This window comes from Salvelinus alpinus, chromosome 17 (genome assembly GCF_045679555.1).
Source record: "Salvelinus alpinus chromosome 17, SLU_Salpinus.1, whole genome shotgun sequence".
Classification (NCBI taxonomy): domain Eukaryota; kingdom Metazoa; phylum Chordata; class Actinopteri; order Salmoniformes; family Salmonidae; genus Salvelinus; species Salvelinus alpinus.
In genome coordinates, this window is record NC_092102.1 from 46738317 (window position 1) to 46754062 (window position 15746).

The 15746-nt window shown below is 41.9% G+C and overlaps 1 protein-coding gene across 4 annotated transcripts in view; it reads right to left on the minus strand.

Annotated features, from left to right (window-relative positions):
• The window catches only part of LOC139543057 (copine-5-like), a 179204-nt gene that overhangs the window by 114092 nt on the left and 49366 nt on the right, over nucleotides 1–15746 (minus strand). For all 4 annotated transcript variants that reach the window (XM_071349183.1, XM_071349185.1, XM_071349182.1 and 1 more), the window contains exons 4-5: nucleotides 4104–4207; nucleotides 2034–2073 (exon numbers count right to left, since the gene is read on the minus strand). In XM_071349183.1, the coding sequence (XP_071205284.1) occupies nucleotides 2034–2073; nucleotides 4104–4207 (144 nt within the window). The remainder of the gene's footprint in view (nucleotides 1–2033; nucleotides 2074–4103; nucleotides 4208–15746) is intronic.

Below are 15746 nucleotides of genomic sequence, written 5' to 3' on the forward strand. Positions count from 1 at the left end.
AAAGAAGAAAAGAAAAAGGGGGAGAACGGGGGAGATAGGGAGAAAAGGGGGGAGAAAGGGGGATAGAACGGGGGAGAAAGGAAGAAAAGGGGGGAGAAAGGGGGATAGAACAGGGGAGAAAGGGTGAGAAAGGAAGAAAAGGGGGGAGAAAGGGGGATAGAACAGGAGAGAAAGGGGGAGAAAGGGAGAGAGATAGAGGGAACTGGGTTTTATGTAAGACGACAGTTAGTAACACAAAATTGAGTACAAAACAATCAAATTTAAACATGGCAAATGAAGAAATAATGAAGAATTTTCTGGTATTACGCAAACCGTTGACTGCAGATATATTATCATTGTGTATGTGTGACTAATGCGTTGCTTTTCAAAGCTTTCACTGCAAAACAATATGCTAGTATTCATTCATCATTATACCTTTATACATGTGAGTACATTGCTAATACCATTGAAGTACAATAAATCATGCCTAGAATTTAAGAAAATGGGTTTCACAAGTTTTGATAATGGTATGACAACGAAAAAGCAACCTTCAGTTCATATAAAAAATGTAGGTCACACGATATAGACGGATTAGCTGATAACGTCAAGGAGAAGGATGCTCACGCTTCAATGGGGCAGAAGTCTGTGAGCACATGGTTCTGGATGGCCAGATGGCTACCAACAATGACAAGAAACTGCCATGGTTCTGAATGGCCAGATGGCTACCAACAATGACAAGAAACTGCCATGGTTCTGGATGGCCAGATGGCTACCAACAATGACAAGAAACTGCCATGGTTCTGGATGGCCAGATAGCTGCCAACAATGACAAGAAACTGCCATGGTTCTGGATGGCCAGATGGCTACCAACAATGACAAGAAACTGCCATGGTTCTGGATGGCCAGATAGCTGCCAACAATGACAAGAAACTGCCATGGTTCTGGATGGCCAGATAGCTACCAACAATGACAAGAAACTGCCATGGTTCTGGATGGCCAGGTAGCTACCAACAATGACAAGAAACTGCCATGGTTCTGGATGGCCAGATAGCTACCAAAAATGACAAGAAACTGCCATGGTTCTGGATGGCCAGATGGCTACCAACAATGACAAGAAACTGCCATGGTTCTGGATGGCCAGATAGCTACCAACAATGACAAGAAACTGCCATGGTTCTGGATGGCCAGATGGCTACCAACAATGACAAGAAACTGCCATGGTTCTGGATGGCCAGATAGCTACCAACAATGACAAGAAACTGCCATGGTTCTGGATGGCCAGATAGCTACCAACAATGACAAGAAACTGCCATGGTTCTGGATGGCCAGATAGCTACCAACAATGACAAGAAACTGCCATGGTTCTGGATGGCCAGATAGCTACCAAAAATGACAAGAAACTGGCATGTGGGGAATCGTAAGTGACTAGTTTAAGCTTGTTTCATCTGGTTCTTGATACTATGTCTTGTTTTGAGGTGTTTTGACTGATGTCACATCAATGCTAATAAGACAACAACAAAAAATAACTACCTTAGCCAACCATTACCTGTCACAATGTATTTGAGAGACAACGAGTGCTCATTTTACAAATGTATTTATGTTTTCAATAAACATTGGAGACTAAATAAAGTTCACATGTTGTCAAAAATCTAAGCCAACCCCGTCTGTTTTGACCCGGTTTTGTTGCTAAACAACCAACTTGTCTATGTGCTAAATGTATTATTATGAAAGCTACACAATATCAATACATAATGTAATATGCTATCTGTATTATAAAAAGGTAACGGTGCGTGGACAGACAGCAAGGCCATATCGTGAAACGTTGGTTAGTGAGGCACTATTATATACTATTTCCATCCAACAGTATATGTGAGCTTTGGGATGACATGGATTTTGATTATCATAAAACCAAAATAGGGAATGGCATGCATTTCAAAATAAAAGTTTCCATTTCAAAATAAAAGTTTCCATTCATGGAGAATAGAGGATGATGGCAAAGAAAAAAGTCAAACAACAATGAGGCACTGGCACAGAGTGATAGCTTTTTCACTTACATGCTTTGCCAGATCTGGACTCTTGGAATCAATGTCATATCTGAAATCACAAAGAAAGTCAGATTCAAGTGGTGACTGACTGGCGTTTGAACATTAACACATAGACACACAGTGGTTTGATATCATTCCTGATGGCGTGTAGGCTAGTCTACAGTGGAACAATGATACAATGACATTTGAACAGACAGAAGGCATAGGGGCCACCAGCCACCTAAAATAAAAAAACATTTACCGGAGGAGGAGGGGGAGGGGAGGGAGGAGGTAGATGGAGGAGAGGAGGAGGCTGTCCCGCTGACAGAGGTATATAAAAGAGAAATGTAAATGTCTTAGACTAATTAACATGTAGGTGTAGCACCTCTCCTTAGTCTCCCACCAAGGAGTTAAATGAAAAGGGCCCACGTGAAGTTATTAAACCTCTTGAGAGGTGCAGCAGAGCCTGGATATTTACTGTACTGAATCATCAAGTCCATGTGGGCTGCTCTCTATTCAAAGTAGTACAAATTAGGCAGTGTTTTCTCTTGCTGATGACTGGAAATGTACTGTAAAATTAATTTCATGAGGGCTTCTGTCAACTCACTGTAGAAAGACAAACAATAATATTGTCACGGCCGTTAACAGAAGACGACCAAGGTGCAGCGTGGTGAGCGTACACTTTCCTTTTATTAAACAAAATGATGCCGAACAAAACAATAAACACGACAAAAACAAACCGTGCTCTCTATTCATAAACATAAAGGCTATGTGCCCTAAACAAAAGTCAACTTCCCACCAAGACAGGTGGGGAAAAAAGGCTACCTAAGTATGGTTCCCAATCAGAGACAACGATAGACAGCTGTCCCTGATTGAGAACCATACTTGGCCAAAACATAGTAATAGAAAATCATAGAAACACAAAACATAGAATGCCCACCCCAACTCACGCCCTGACCAAACCAAAATAGAGACATAAAAAGGATCTCTAAGGTAAGGGCGTGACAAATATTAGGCAGAGGCTATTGAGGGAATAAGGAAATTATCTTGTCTCCGTTTTCAAAGCCTCTGAATGAAGTGTCACCTCTCTGCTCTGCACTCTGATTGGGTCTTTCAAGAGACTGGGAGGAGGAGGAGGATGGAGGAGGAAGAGGAGGAGGACAATGGAGGGGAAAGGAGTAGGACAATGGAGGAGAAGGAGGGAGGAAGAGGAGGAGGTGGAGGAAGGAGGAGTAGGAGGGAGGAGGAGGATGAGGATAGAGGGAGAGGGAGGAGGGGGAGGAGGAGGATGTAAGAGTAGGAGATGGGAGGATGGGGAGGAGGAAGAGGAGGAGGGGGACGAGGAGGAGGCAAGAGGAGGTAGGAGGAGGATGAGGATGGAGGAGGAGATAGGAGGAGGATGAGGATGAGGAGGAGGATGAGGAGGAGAAGGAGGATGGAGGATGGAGGGGGAGGAGGATGAGGATGAGGATGAGGATGAGGAGGAGGAGGAGGTGGAGGAGGAGGGGGAGGGAGGGAGGACAGGGTGGGAGGATGGATAGAGGGGGGAGAGAAGAGGAGGGAGGATGGTATAGTAGGTTGGATGGAGGAGGATAAAGAGGGAGGAAGAGAACAAAGAAGAGGAGGATAAAGGGTGGGGGCTGTGTGATACCTATGGGACACAAATGGGACTCTCTCGGCTTCAGACATGTGCTTTAAAGTGTGAAGAATGAGGTTAAACCTACATGAAATATTGAACATCCTTTTATACCCATCTATCTCCCTCCTACTCCCAACACAAGACTATCCAGACAGGGGGGGGGGATATGGAAGGGGAGGGGGAGAGAAGAGGAAGAGAAGACAAGCGGGGGGAGGTAAGTAAAGAGAAGCAGGAAAGAGTAGGAGGAGGGGAGTGAAGTGGGAGAGATCGCGAACGAGTGAAAGAGAGAGAGAGAGAGAGAGAGGAAAAAGAAAAAAGAGAGAAAGCAAGAGAGAAATAGGAGGATGGAAAGGAAAGGTTGTTTAGGAAAATTAGCACATCACATGTGAAACTTACACACCCTCCCTGTCTCCCTGCCTGGTGAATCCTCATAGACCAAATCGAAGAGAAAAACTACTCACACGTCAAAGCGTAGATTCTGCTTCTCTTCAAAGAAGTAGTCCAAGATGTACTTCCTGACAAAGTCTGGATCCAGAGTGTTGTCAATCACCTCCGTTCTCCCAAACTAGAAGAGAACAGAGGGAGAGGGAAGGGGGAGAGAGAAGGGGAGAGGGCGAGGGAAGAGATGGGCAGAGTGGGAGAGAGCAAGAGAGCGAGAGAGAGAGAGGGAGAAGGAAGGAGAGAGAGAAAGAGAAAGAGGGAGAGAGTACGGAGAGAAAGAGAGATATGGAGAGAGTTGGTTTGTGAAAAAATAATCAAAAACTTTTATGCAGTTAGTAAGAAAGCAGCCAGATGTTCCTCTCCTCTCCTCTCCTCTCCTCTCCTCTCCTCTCCTCTCCCCTACTTTCCTCACCTTTCCTCTCCTCTCCTTTCCTTTCCTCTCCTCTCCTCTCCTCTCCTCTCCTCTCCTCTCCTCTCCTCTCCTCTCCTCTCCTCATCTCTCCTCTCCTCTCCTCTCCTCTCCTCTCCTCTCCTCTCCCCTACTTTCCTCACCTTTCCTCTCCTCTCCTTTCCTTTCCTCTCCCCTCCTTTCCTCACCTGTCCTCTCCTCTACTCTCCCCTCCTCTACTCTTCTCTCCTCTCCCCTCCTCTCTTGAAGACACTACGCAGCAGTTAAACATAGCGTTTGATTAGCGCAGATCAATAATGACAGTGTTGTAATGACTAACTGGATCCTACAACTCCACAGCTGCTCTGGCCTGTCTGAAAAAGTCCACTCTCTATTGGTGTCGTTACGCGACACTAGCAGGAACACTTGCCTGTACGTACGTACATGAGGGGCAAAAAAACACTAAAGTCGCCAGATTGACTTTCATTTCATTTTATTTAATGAACCATAGTCCTTAAGAACAATTGGCCAGTGTTTTCCAGGGAGTTCTAATTCAACTATATAAACTGAGAACCAGGAGGGATTGAAAAGCACATGAGAGCAAGAGATGCTGCAGCTGTAACAACACAGTTAGGTGTCCTGTGGTGCTCAAAAATACTGTGAGATGGTGTAATACGGTGTGATGGTGTAATACTGTGTGATGGTGTAATACTGTGTGATGGTGTAATACTGTGTGATGGTGTACTACTGTGTGATGGTGTAATACTGTGTGATGGTGTACTACTGTGTGATGGTGTAACACTGTCTGATGGTGTACTACTGTATGATGGTGTAATAGTGTCTGATGGTGTAACACTGGGTGATGGTGTAATACGGTGTGATGGTGTAATAGTGTCTGATGGTGTAACACTGGGTGATGGTGTAATACTGTGTGATGGTGTAATACTGTCTGATGGTGTAACACTGTCTGATGGTGTACTACTGTGTGATGGTGTAATACTGTATGATGGTGTAATAGTGTCTAATGGTGTAACACTGTGTGATGGTGTAATACGGTGTGATGGTGTAATACTGTGTGATGGTGTAATACGGTGTGATGGTGTAATACTGTGTGATGGTGTAATACTGGATGATGGTGTAATACTGTGTGATGATGTAATACTGTGTGATGGTGTACTACTGTGTGATGGTGTAATACTGGATGATGGTGTAATACTGTGTGATGATGTAATACTGTGTGATGGTGTAATACTGTATGATGGTGTACTACTGTGTGATGGTGTAACACTGTATGATTGTGTAATACTGTGTGATGGTATAATATAGTCTGATTGTGTAATACTATGTGATGGTGTAATACTGTCTGATGGTGTAATACTATGTGATGGTGTAATACTGTGTGATGGTGTAATACTGTGTGATGGTGTAATACTGTGTGATGGTGTAATACTGTGTGATGGTGTAATACTGTATGATGGTGTAATACTATGTGATGGTGTAATACTGTGTGATGGTGTAATACTGGATGATGGTGTAATACTGTGTGATGGTGTAATAGTGTCTGATGGTGTAACACTGTGTGATGGTGTAATACTGTGTGATGGTGTAATACTGTCTGATGGTGTAATATTGTCTGATGGTGTAATACTGTATGATGGTGTAATACTGTATGATTGTGTAATACTGTGTGATGGTATAATATAGTCTGATTGTGTAATACTATGTGATGGTGTAATACTGTCTGATGGTGTAATACTATGTGATGGTGTAATACTGTGTGATGGTGTAATACTGTGTGATGATGTAATACTGTGTGATGGTGTAATACTGTATGATGGTGTAATACCGGTTGATGGTGTAATAATGTGTGATGGTGTAATACTGTCTGATGGTGTAATACTGTCTGATGGTGTAATACTGGCTGATGGTGTAATAGTGTATGATGGTGTAATACTGTGTGATGGTGTAATACTGTCTGATGGTGTTGTAATGTGTGATGGTGTAATACTGTCTGATGGTGTTGTAATGTGTGATGGTGTAATAGTGTATGATGGTGTAATACTGTGTGATGGTGTAATACTGTCTGATGGTGTTGTAATGTGTGATGGTGTAATTCTGGCTGATGGTGTAATACTGTATGATGGTGTAATACTGTCTGATGGTGTTGTAATGTGTGATGGTGTAATACTGTATGATGGTGTAATACTGTCTGATGGTGTAATACTGTGTGATGGTGTAATACTGTCTGATGGTGTAATACTGTGTTATGGTGTAATAGTGTGTGATGGTGTAATCCTGTCTGATGGTGTTGTAATGTGTGATGGTGTAATACTGTGTGATGGTGTAATACTGTGTGATGGTGTAATACTGTCTGATGGTGTAATATTGTCTGATGGTGTTGTAATGTGTGATGGTGTAATAGTGTATGATGGTGTAATACTGTGTGATGGTGTAATACTGTCTGATGGTGTTGTAATGTGTGATGGTGTAATTCTGGCTGATGGTGTAATACTGGCTGATGGTGTAATACTGTGTGATGGTGTAATACTGGGTGATGGTGTAATACTGTGTGATGGTGTAATACTGTCTGATGGTGTTGTAATGTGTGATGGTGTAATACTGGCTGATGGTGTAATACTGGTTGATGGTGTAATACTGTGTGATGGTGTAATACTGTGTGATGGTGTAATACTGTATGATGGTGTAATACTGTGTGATGATGTAATACTGTGTGATGGTGTAATGTTGTGCTAACAACACACACACACACACACACACACACACACACACACACACACACACACACACACACACACACACACACACACACACACACACACACACACACACACACACACACACACACACACACGCCGCTGTGCTGTGGTTAGTTGGTTCCCACAGCTAATTGTGTCTGTGATGAATAATGCATGTTTAGAGGCCTGGCTGAGGCTTTGAGATGCATGAACATGAATTAATGATGGGCCAATAGAAAGTGTTTCTTACCATAAACTGACAGAGTGAATTAATTATAACATAGTCAGGTGTTCCAGTTTTTTACAATCACTTTGGCACTAATTTTGGAACCTTGATGTCATTTTTCAAAACTCTAGACACAAAACTCACAACCAATGATCAAAATGAAATTTTTTCAAACCTACAACACTTTTTCCAAATGCTTGGATAAAATTCACATAAAGCTAAGATCATTTGTTCATTGAACTAAAATCACCTGTTCAAAATGACACAACTTAAAACATCAAAGTATTACCATTTCAAAATGCAATTTTACATCTGAGATGACTGTCTATTAATGAATTACAATGATCTAACTATCAATTGATACAACTGCTCAACATTGAAAGATATGAATACACTATGCAATGTTTTGAACATTGGACTTACAAGTAATGGCTGTTTTGAGTTTTGTGTCTAGAGTTCTGAAAAAATGACCACAATGTTCTGAAATTAGTGCCAAAGGGATTGTAAAAAACTGTAATGTGCAGATGACACTGCTGAATTACACTGCTACAGGGAAGACCATGCTACACAGGTTTGTGATTTGACACAGAATACAGTTGTGGAAAAGACAACTACACATTTAAATAGGTTAGAATTGATTCAAATAGAAAATGGCATGAGGCAAGTAGAGTGTTGTTAGATCTTTTTCTTCTCACCTCCCTCTCTCTCTCTCTCTCTCTCTCTCTCTCTCTCTCACTGTTTGTTATGGAAGGTTTGGGAATTGCTTCCTTTTAGGTGGTTGTACAATTTAACGTCTCTTTTCTGGATTTTGATCATTAGCGGGTATCGGCCTAATTCTGCTCTGCATGCATTATTTGGTGTTTTACGTTGTACACAGAGGATATTTTTGCAGAATTCTACATGCAGAGTCTCAATTTGATGTTTGTCCCATTTTGTGAATTCTTGTTTGGTGAGGGGACCCCAGACCTCACAACCATAAAGGGCAATGGGTTCTATAACTGATTCAAGTATTTTTTTGCCAGATCCTAATTGGTATGTTGAATTTTATGTTCCTTTTGATGGCATAGAATGCCCTTCTTGCCTTGTCTCTCAGATCGTTCACAGCTTTGTGGAAGTTACCTGTGGCGCTGATGTTTAGGCCAAGGCTTTCGACTTTGTCAATCACCACATTCTTATCGGCAGATTCAACAGCCTTGGTATCTCAAATAACTGCCTCGCCTGGTTCACCAACTACTTCTCAGACAGAGTTCATTCAGTGTGTCAAATCGGAGGGCCTATTGTCCGGACATCTGGCAGTCTCTATGGGGGTGCCACAGGGTTCAATTCTCAGGCCGACTCTTTTCTCTTTATACATCAATGATGTCGCTCTTGCTGCTGGTGATTCTCTGATCCACCTCTACGCAGACAACACCATTCTGTATACTTCTCTGGCCCTTCTTTGGACACTGTGTTAACTAACATCCAGACTAGCTTCAATGCCATACAACTCTCCTTCCGTGGACTCCAACTGCTCTTAAATACAAGTTAAACTAAATGCATGCTCTTCAACCGATCGCTGCCCGCACCTGCCCGCCCGTCCAGCATCACTACTCTGGACGGTTCTGACTTAGAATATGTGGACAATTACAAACACCTAGGTGTCTGGTTAGACTGTAAACTCTCCTTCCAGACTCACATTAAGCATCTCCAATCCAAAATTAAATCTAGAATCGGCTTCCCATTTCGCAACAAAGCATCCTTCACTCATGCTGCCAAACATACCCATGAAAAACTGACCATCTTACCAATCCTTGACTTCGGCGATGTCATTTATAAAACAGCCTCCAACACTACTCAGCAAATTGGATTCAGTTTATCACAGTGCCATCCGTTTTGTCACAAAAGCCCCATATACTACCCACCACTACGACCTGTATGCTCTCGTTGGCTGGCCCTCGCTTCATATTTGTCGCCAAACCCACTGGCTCCAGGTCATCTATAAGTCTTTGCTAGGTAAAGCCCCGCCTTATCTCAGCTCACTGGTCACCATAGCAGCACTCACCTGTAGCACGCACTCCAGCAGGTATATTTCACTGGTCACCCCCAAAGCCTATTCCTCATTTGGCCACCTTTCTTTCCAGTTCTCTGCTGTCAATTACTGGAACGAATTGCAAAAATCACTGAAGCTGGAGACTCATATCTGCCTCACTAACTTTAAGCATCAGCTGTCAGAGCAGCTCACAGATCACTGCACCTGTACATAGCCCATCCAACTACCTCATCCCCATATTGTTATTTTTTTCTTCTCCTTTGCACCCCAGTATCTCTACTTGCACATTCATCTTCTGCACATCTATCACTCCAGTGTTTCATTGCTAACTTCTAATTACTCCGCCACTACGGCCTATTTATTGCCTTACCTCCCTTATCTTACCTTATTTGCACACACTGTATATAGATTTTTTCCTATTGTGTTATTGACTGTACATTTGTTTATTCCATGTGTAACTCTGTGTTGTTGTTTGTGTCGCACTGCTTTGCTTTATCTTGGCCAGGTTGCAGTTGTAAAAGACAACTTGTTCTCAACTGGCTTACCTGGTTAAATAAAGGTTAAATAAAAATTAAAAAAATTTGTGTGTAGTTATATGTATATGTATAGTTTTTTGTGTGCTCTAGGGCAACAATGTCTAGATGGAATTTGTATTTGTGGTCCTGGCGACTGGACCTTTTTTGGAACACCATTATTTTGGTCTTACTGCGATTTACTGTCAGGGCCCAGGTCTGGTAGAATCGGTGCAGAAGATCTTGGTGCTGCTGTAGGCACTCCTTGGTTGGTGACAGAAGCACCAGATCATCAGCAAACAGTAGACATTTGACTTCAGATTCTAGTAGGGTGAGGCCGGGTGCTGCAGACTGTTCTAGTGCCCTCGCCAATTCGTTGATATACATGTTGAAGAGGGTGGGGCTTAAGCAGGATCCCTGTCTCACCCCACGGCCCTGTAGGAATACGTTTTTTGCCAATTTTAAACGCACACTTGTTGTTTGTGTACATGGATTTTATAATGTTGTATGTTTTTTCCCCAACACCACTTTACATCAATTTCTATAGCAGACCCTCATGCCAAATTGAGTCCAAGTTTTTTTTTTTTTTTTATCAACAAAGCATGAGAAGACTTTGCCTTTGTTTTGATTTGTTTGTTTGTCAATTAGGGTGTGCAGGGTGAATACGTGGTCTGTCATATGATCATTTAGTAAAAATCCAATTGACATTTGCTCAGTACATTGCTTTCACTAAGTAAATGTATGAGTCTGCTGTTAATGATAAAGATCATTTTCCCAAGGTTGCTGTTGACGCATATCCCACGGTAGTTGGATTGTGGATTGGGCTGATCAGTCCTTGAGCCCAAATAATGGGGAAGATGCCAGAGCTCAGGATGATGTTAAAGAGTTTTAGTATAGCCAATTGGAAATCTCAGTCTCTCTCTTGCTCTCTCTCTCTCTCTCTCTCTCTCATTCTGTCAGTCTCTGAGCTAACTAAGGGCAGAATTCAATCATTATCGAACAAGTATTGCGCAAGATCCGTGTCATAGCTTTATTGAAATTTAAAGGCAATGTTCCCTCGTTCCCAGAGATTGCATTCAAAGTAAACAGAAAGTACCTTTACATTTTAACACCAATCTTTTGCGCAATAGTTCCCATGATAGGGATTGAATCCAGCCCTAACTGTAGATTCAGGACAAGTTGACATCTCTTCAGATCAAAGAGCTGAGAGAAATAGAGGAAGTAGTGGTGGCAGAAATATAGAAGCAAACTCACATCAGCCTGAGCCAAGAGGCCTAACTTTACAAAAGGCAAAAAGATTCCGCTCCAGAGTGAAGACTCAGCTTTCTCCAAGGCAATTTAGATAGCACTGGCTCTGGCCCTTATCTATGTGAGGAAATAACAGCCTTACCTGGAAATGCCCTCTGGCTCTGCACAGTGGGGGTCTGAAGCTTAGACGGGAGCCAGGGCCAGCCAGGTAAGGCTGTACCATTACCTGTCAACCCCAGACAGACAAACCCTGGTGTGTGGATGTCACCTCTCCCCGGCTGTGCAGCCTATAACTCTCACCTGAACTAGCATAAATTGTGAGACGAGCCTCACATGCTGACCAAACCAGACACGAGCATGGGTTACGTGTGCTCCATCGCAAACACGTTGATTTTGTTCACCCACACCAGAAGTGATCAGGACACGCAGGTTGAAATATCAAAACAAACTCTGAACCAACTATATTAATTTGGGGACAGGTCAAAAGCATGAAACATTTATGCCAATTTAGCTAGCTAGCTTTCTGTTGCTAGCTAGTTCGTCCTGGGATATAAACATTGGGTTGTTATTTTACCTGAAATGCACAAGGTCCTCTACTCTGAAAATTAATCCACAGATAAAACGATAAACCAAATTTGTTTCTCATCATCTCTCCTCCTTCCTTCAGGCTTCTTTTTCTTCTTTGGACTTCATATACTGGTTGGCAACCAACTTTACAGCATTACTACAACCAACTTTACAGCATTACTACAACCAACTTTACAGCATTATTACAACCAACTTTACAGCATTATTACAACCAACTTTACAGCATTATTACAACCAACTTTACAGCATTACTACAACCAACTTTACAGCATTACTACAACCAACTTTACAGCATTACTACAACCAACTTTACAGCATTACTACAACCAACTTTACAGCATTACTACAACCAACTTTACAGCATTATTACAACCAACTTTACAGCATTATTACAACCAACTTTACAGCATTACTACAACCAACTTTACAGAATTACTACAACCAACTTTACAGCATTACTACAACCAACTTTACAGCATTATTTCAACCGACAGGAGTGTGGACGTCAGTTCATCTTTAAATCACTCACGTGGGTATATGCTCCTAAAAACCAATGAGAAGATGGGAGAGGCCGGACTTGCAGCGCGTTGAGCATCACAAATATAACTAATTTCTATGTTAGCGCCTAGCCAATTTTCCTTAAAGTATAATTTTATTTATAGCTCACATAATTTAAAAGAATTTGAACCTTTATTTAACTAGGAATATAAGTTAAGGACAACTTCTTATTTACAATGACAGCCTACCATGGAACAGTGGGTTAACTGCCTTGTTCAGGGGAAGAACTACAATTTTTTTTACCTTGTCAGCTCAGGGATTTGATCAAGCAACCTTTTGGTTGTTGGCCCAACTCACTAACCACTACGATACCTGCCTAGGTGTTTGTTCAGACATTAGGCATTCTCGAGTCTGAAGCAGATATGCACATTTTAAACATTATTTGATTAATATCATGCTAATTATTGTTATCGAATGAAAAAAATATATAGATATCGTAATAATTAATTTGCCATATCGCCCAGCCCTAGTATTGGTCCCATGTTCCCAGGTTTCATTATCAGAGTGGCAGGTAGCCTAGTGGTTAGATCATTGGGTCAGTAACCAAAAGGTTGCTAGATCCATCACCCGAGATGACAGAAAAAAACCCTGTTGTTCTGAACCAGGCAATTAACACTCTGTTCTTAGGCTGTAATTGTAAATAAGAATTTGTTCTTAACTGATTTGCTTAGTTAAATAAAAATAATGACCTGAAATAAAAGATCACCAAAATTTTCCATATGCACCAAAAGTGTATTTCTCTCAAATTTTGTGCACAAATTTGTTTCCATCCTTGTTAGCGAGTCCTTTGCCACGATAATCCATCCACCTGACAGGTGTGGCATATCAAGAAGCTGATTAAACAGCATGATCATTACACAGGTGCACCTTGTGCTGGGGACACAACACAATGCCGCACATGTCTCAAGTTTTCAGGGAGCGTGCAATTAAGATGCTGACTGCAGGAATTTCCACCAGAGCTGTTGCTAGATAATTTAATGTTAATTTCTCTACCATAAGCCGCCTCCAACGTCGTTTTAGAGAATTTGTCAGTAGGTCCAACCGGCCTCACAACTGCAGACCATGTGTAACCATGCCAGCCCAGGACTTCAACATCCGGTTTCTTCACCTACGGGATTGCCTGAAACCAGCCACCCGGACAGCTGATGAAACTGAGGAGTATTGCTGTTTGTAATAAGCCCCTTTTGTGGTGAAAAACTAATTCTGATTGGCTGGGCCTTGCTCCCCAGTGGGTGGGCAAGCCTCCCAAGTGGGTGGGCTTATGCCCTCCCAGGCCCACCCATGGCCTAATTCTAACCCTAACCCTAACCCATGGCAACCCTAACCCTAACCCCTGCCCAGTCATCTGAAATCAAAAGATTAGGGCCTAATGAATTTATTTCAGTAGACTGATTTCTTTATGTGAACTATAACTCAGTAAAATCGTTGAAATTTTTGCCTGTTGCGTTTATATTTTTTGTTCAGTATACATTGTAACCTTTGACTTAAGGTGGTCTGCAGGCAGCCTGGCCTTAAAGACTAGGCACATCATAGTATATGTAAATGTATGACTCTCCAGTTAGTATGATATGTTACGTTTTGGTATGGTTACACAAGACAGAATGTTACTGAAGCCAAAAACTAAGCAAGCCAAGTCGGTTAAGGAGGACGAGTGGGTGTATGACGCAAACGTCTAGAAACCCAAAGGTTGTGTGTTTGAATCTCATCAAAGATAACTTTAGCAACTACTTAACTTTAACCACTAACCCTAGACTTAAACTTAACCTGAACCTCTAACCCTACCCCTAGCCTAGATAATGTCAGCCACACCAAATTGGAATTCGTAACATATCAAACATATTGCAAATTTGTAACATTTTGTCATTCTTAAGATATCATATGAATGTATCCATAAATGAATAGATAGCATACCAAACGCTACATATCATACTAAATGGAGGGAGACAAATGTACTATTACTATGTTACGTTGACCCCTGAGTTCAGGTTGCTGCAGGCTACAGCAACTGTGAGAAGACACTACTCTAACTTGAACAATAATACATTCTAGGGCAAAGATGTCTTATTTAGCTTCCCTATGCTGCCTTCTCTAACTAGAATACATTGTGGGATGAGATGTCAGATACAGGGCTCTTGCTGTGTACAGCCTCCACTTCCTTCTCTCTAACTTTAACAACAATACATTGTGTGGTGAGATGTGGAGATGTGGGAGAAAGAATCCGACTTGGAATAATATTAGAGTAATGTGATGTAAAGCCTGTTTCTAGGAGGGGTAAGGTAATGTGATGTGATGTAAAGACTGGTTCTAGGAGGGGTAAGGTAATGTGATGTAAAGCCTGTTTCTAGGAGGGGTAAGGTAATGTGATGTATGTGTAAAGACTGGTTCTAGGAGGGGTAAGGTAATGTGATGTGATGTAAAGACTGGTTCTAGGAGGGGTAAGGTAATGTGATGTGATGTAAAGACTGGTTCTAGGAGGGGTAAGGTAATGTGATGTGATGTAAAGACTGGTTCTAGGAGGGGTAAGGTAATGTGATGTGATGTAAAGACTGGTTCTAGGAGGGGTAAGGTAATGTGATGTGATGTATGTGTAAAGCCTGGTTCTGGGAGGGGTAAAGTAATGTGATGTAAAGCCTGTTCCTAGGAGGGGTAAGGTAATGTGATGTATGTGTAAAGACTGTTTCTAGGAGGTGTAAGGTAATGTGTGTCTGAACCACGGGGAACCACAGGGAGTCTGTACCAGGAATACTGCATAAGCAATATAATACTGATTAAACCGCTACATCAACATGCATTATAGTTAAGCAATAAGGCCTGAGGCAGTTTGGTATATAGTCAATATAACATGGCTAAGGGCTGTTCTGTATACAGCCATTAGCTCAAACCACCCAGTTTATAATTGAGCAATAAGGCACGAGGTGTTGTGGTATATAGCCAATATACCACAACGAAGGGCTGTTCTGTATACAGCCATTAGCTCAAACCACCCAGTTTATAATTGAGCAATAAGGCACGAGGTGTTGTGGTATATAGCCAATATACCACAACGAAGGGCTGTTCTGTATACAGCCATTAGCTCAAACCAACCCAGTTAATAACACTTATTAAAACGCTACATCAACATGCATTATAACTGTCAGCTCACTAGATGATATGGAATAGTTAATGGGGTAATTATACATTACAATTGTCTCATATATTATTTATTAACGCAAGTATTCTGTCCATCCATCGTTGGGGTCTGGAAGGTATCTAATCTCGGTACAAATGTAGGTGATTGACAAACATAGCCAAACCTACTGGACAACAAACTGGAGACCAAGAGATGAGCCATAGAGGCACTGTCTGGCATGAACCCCGA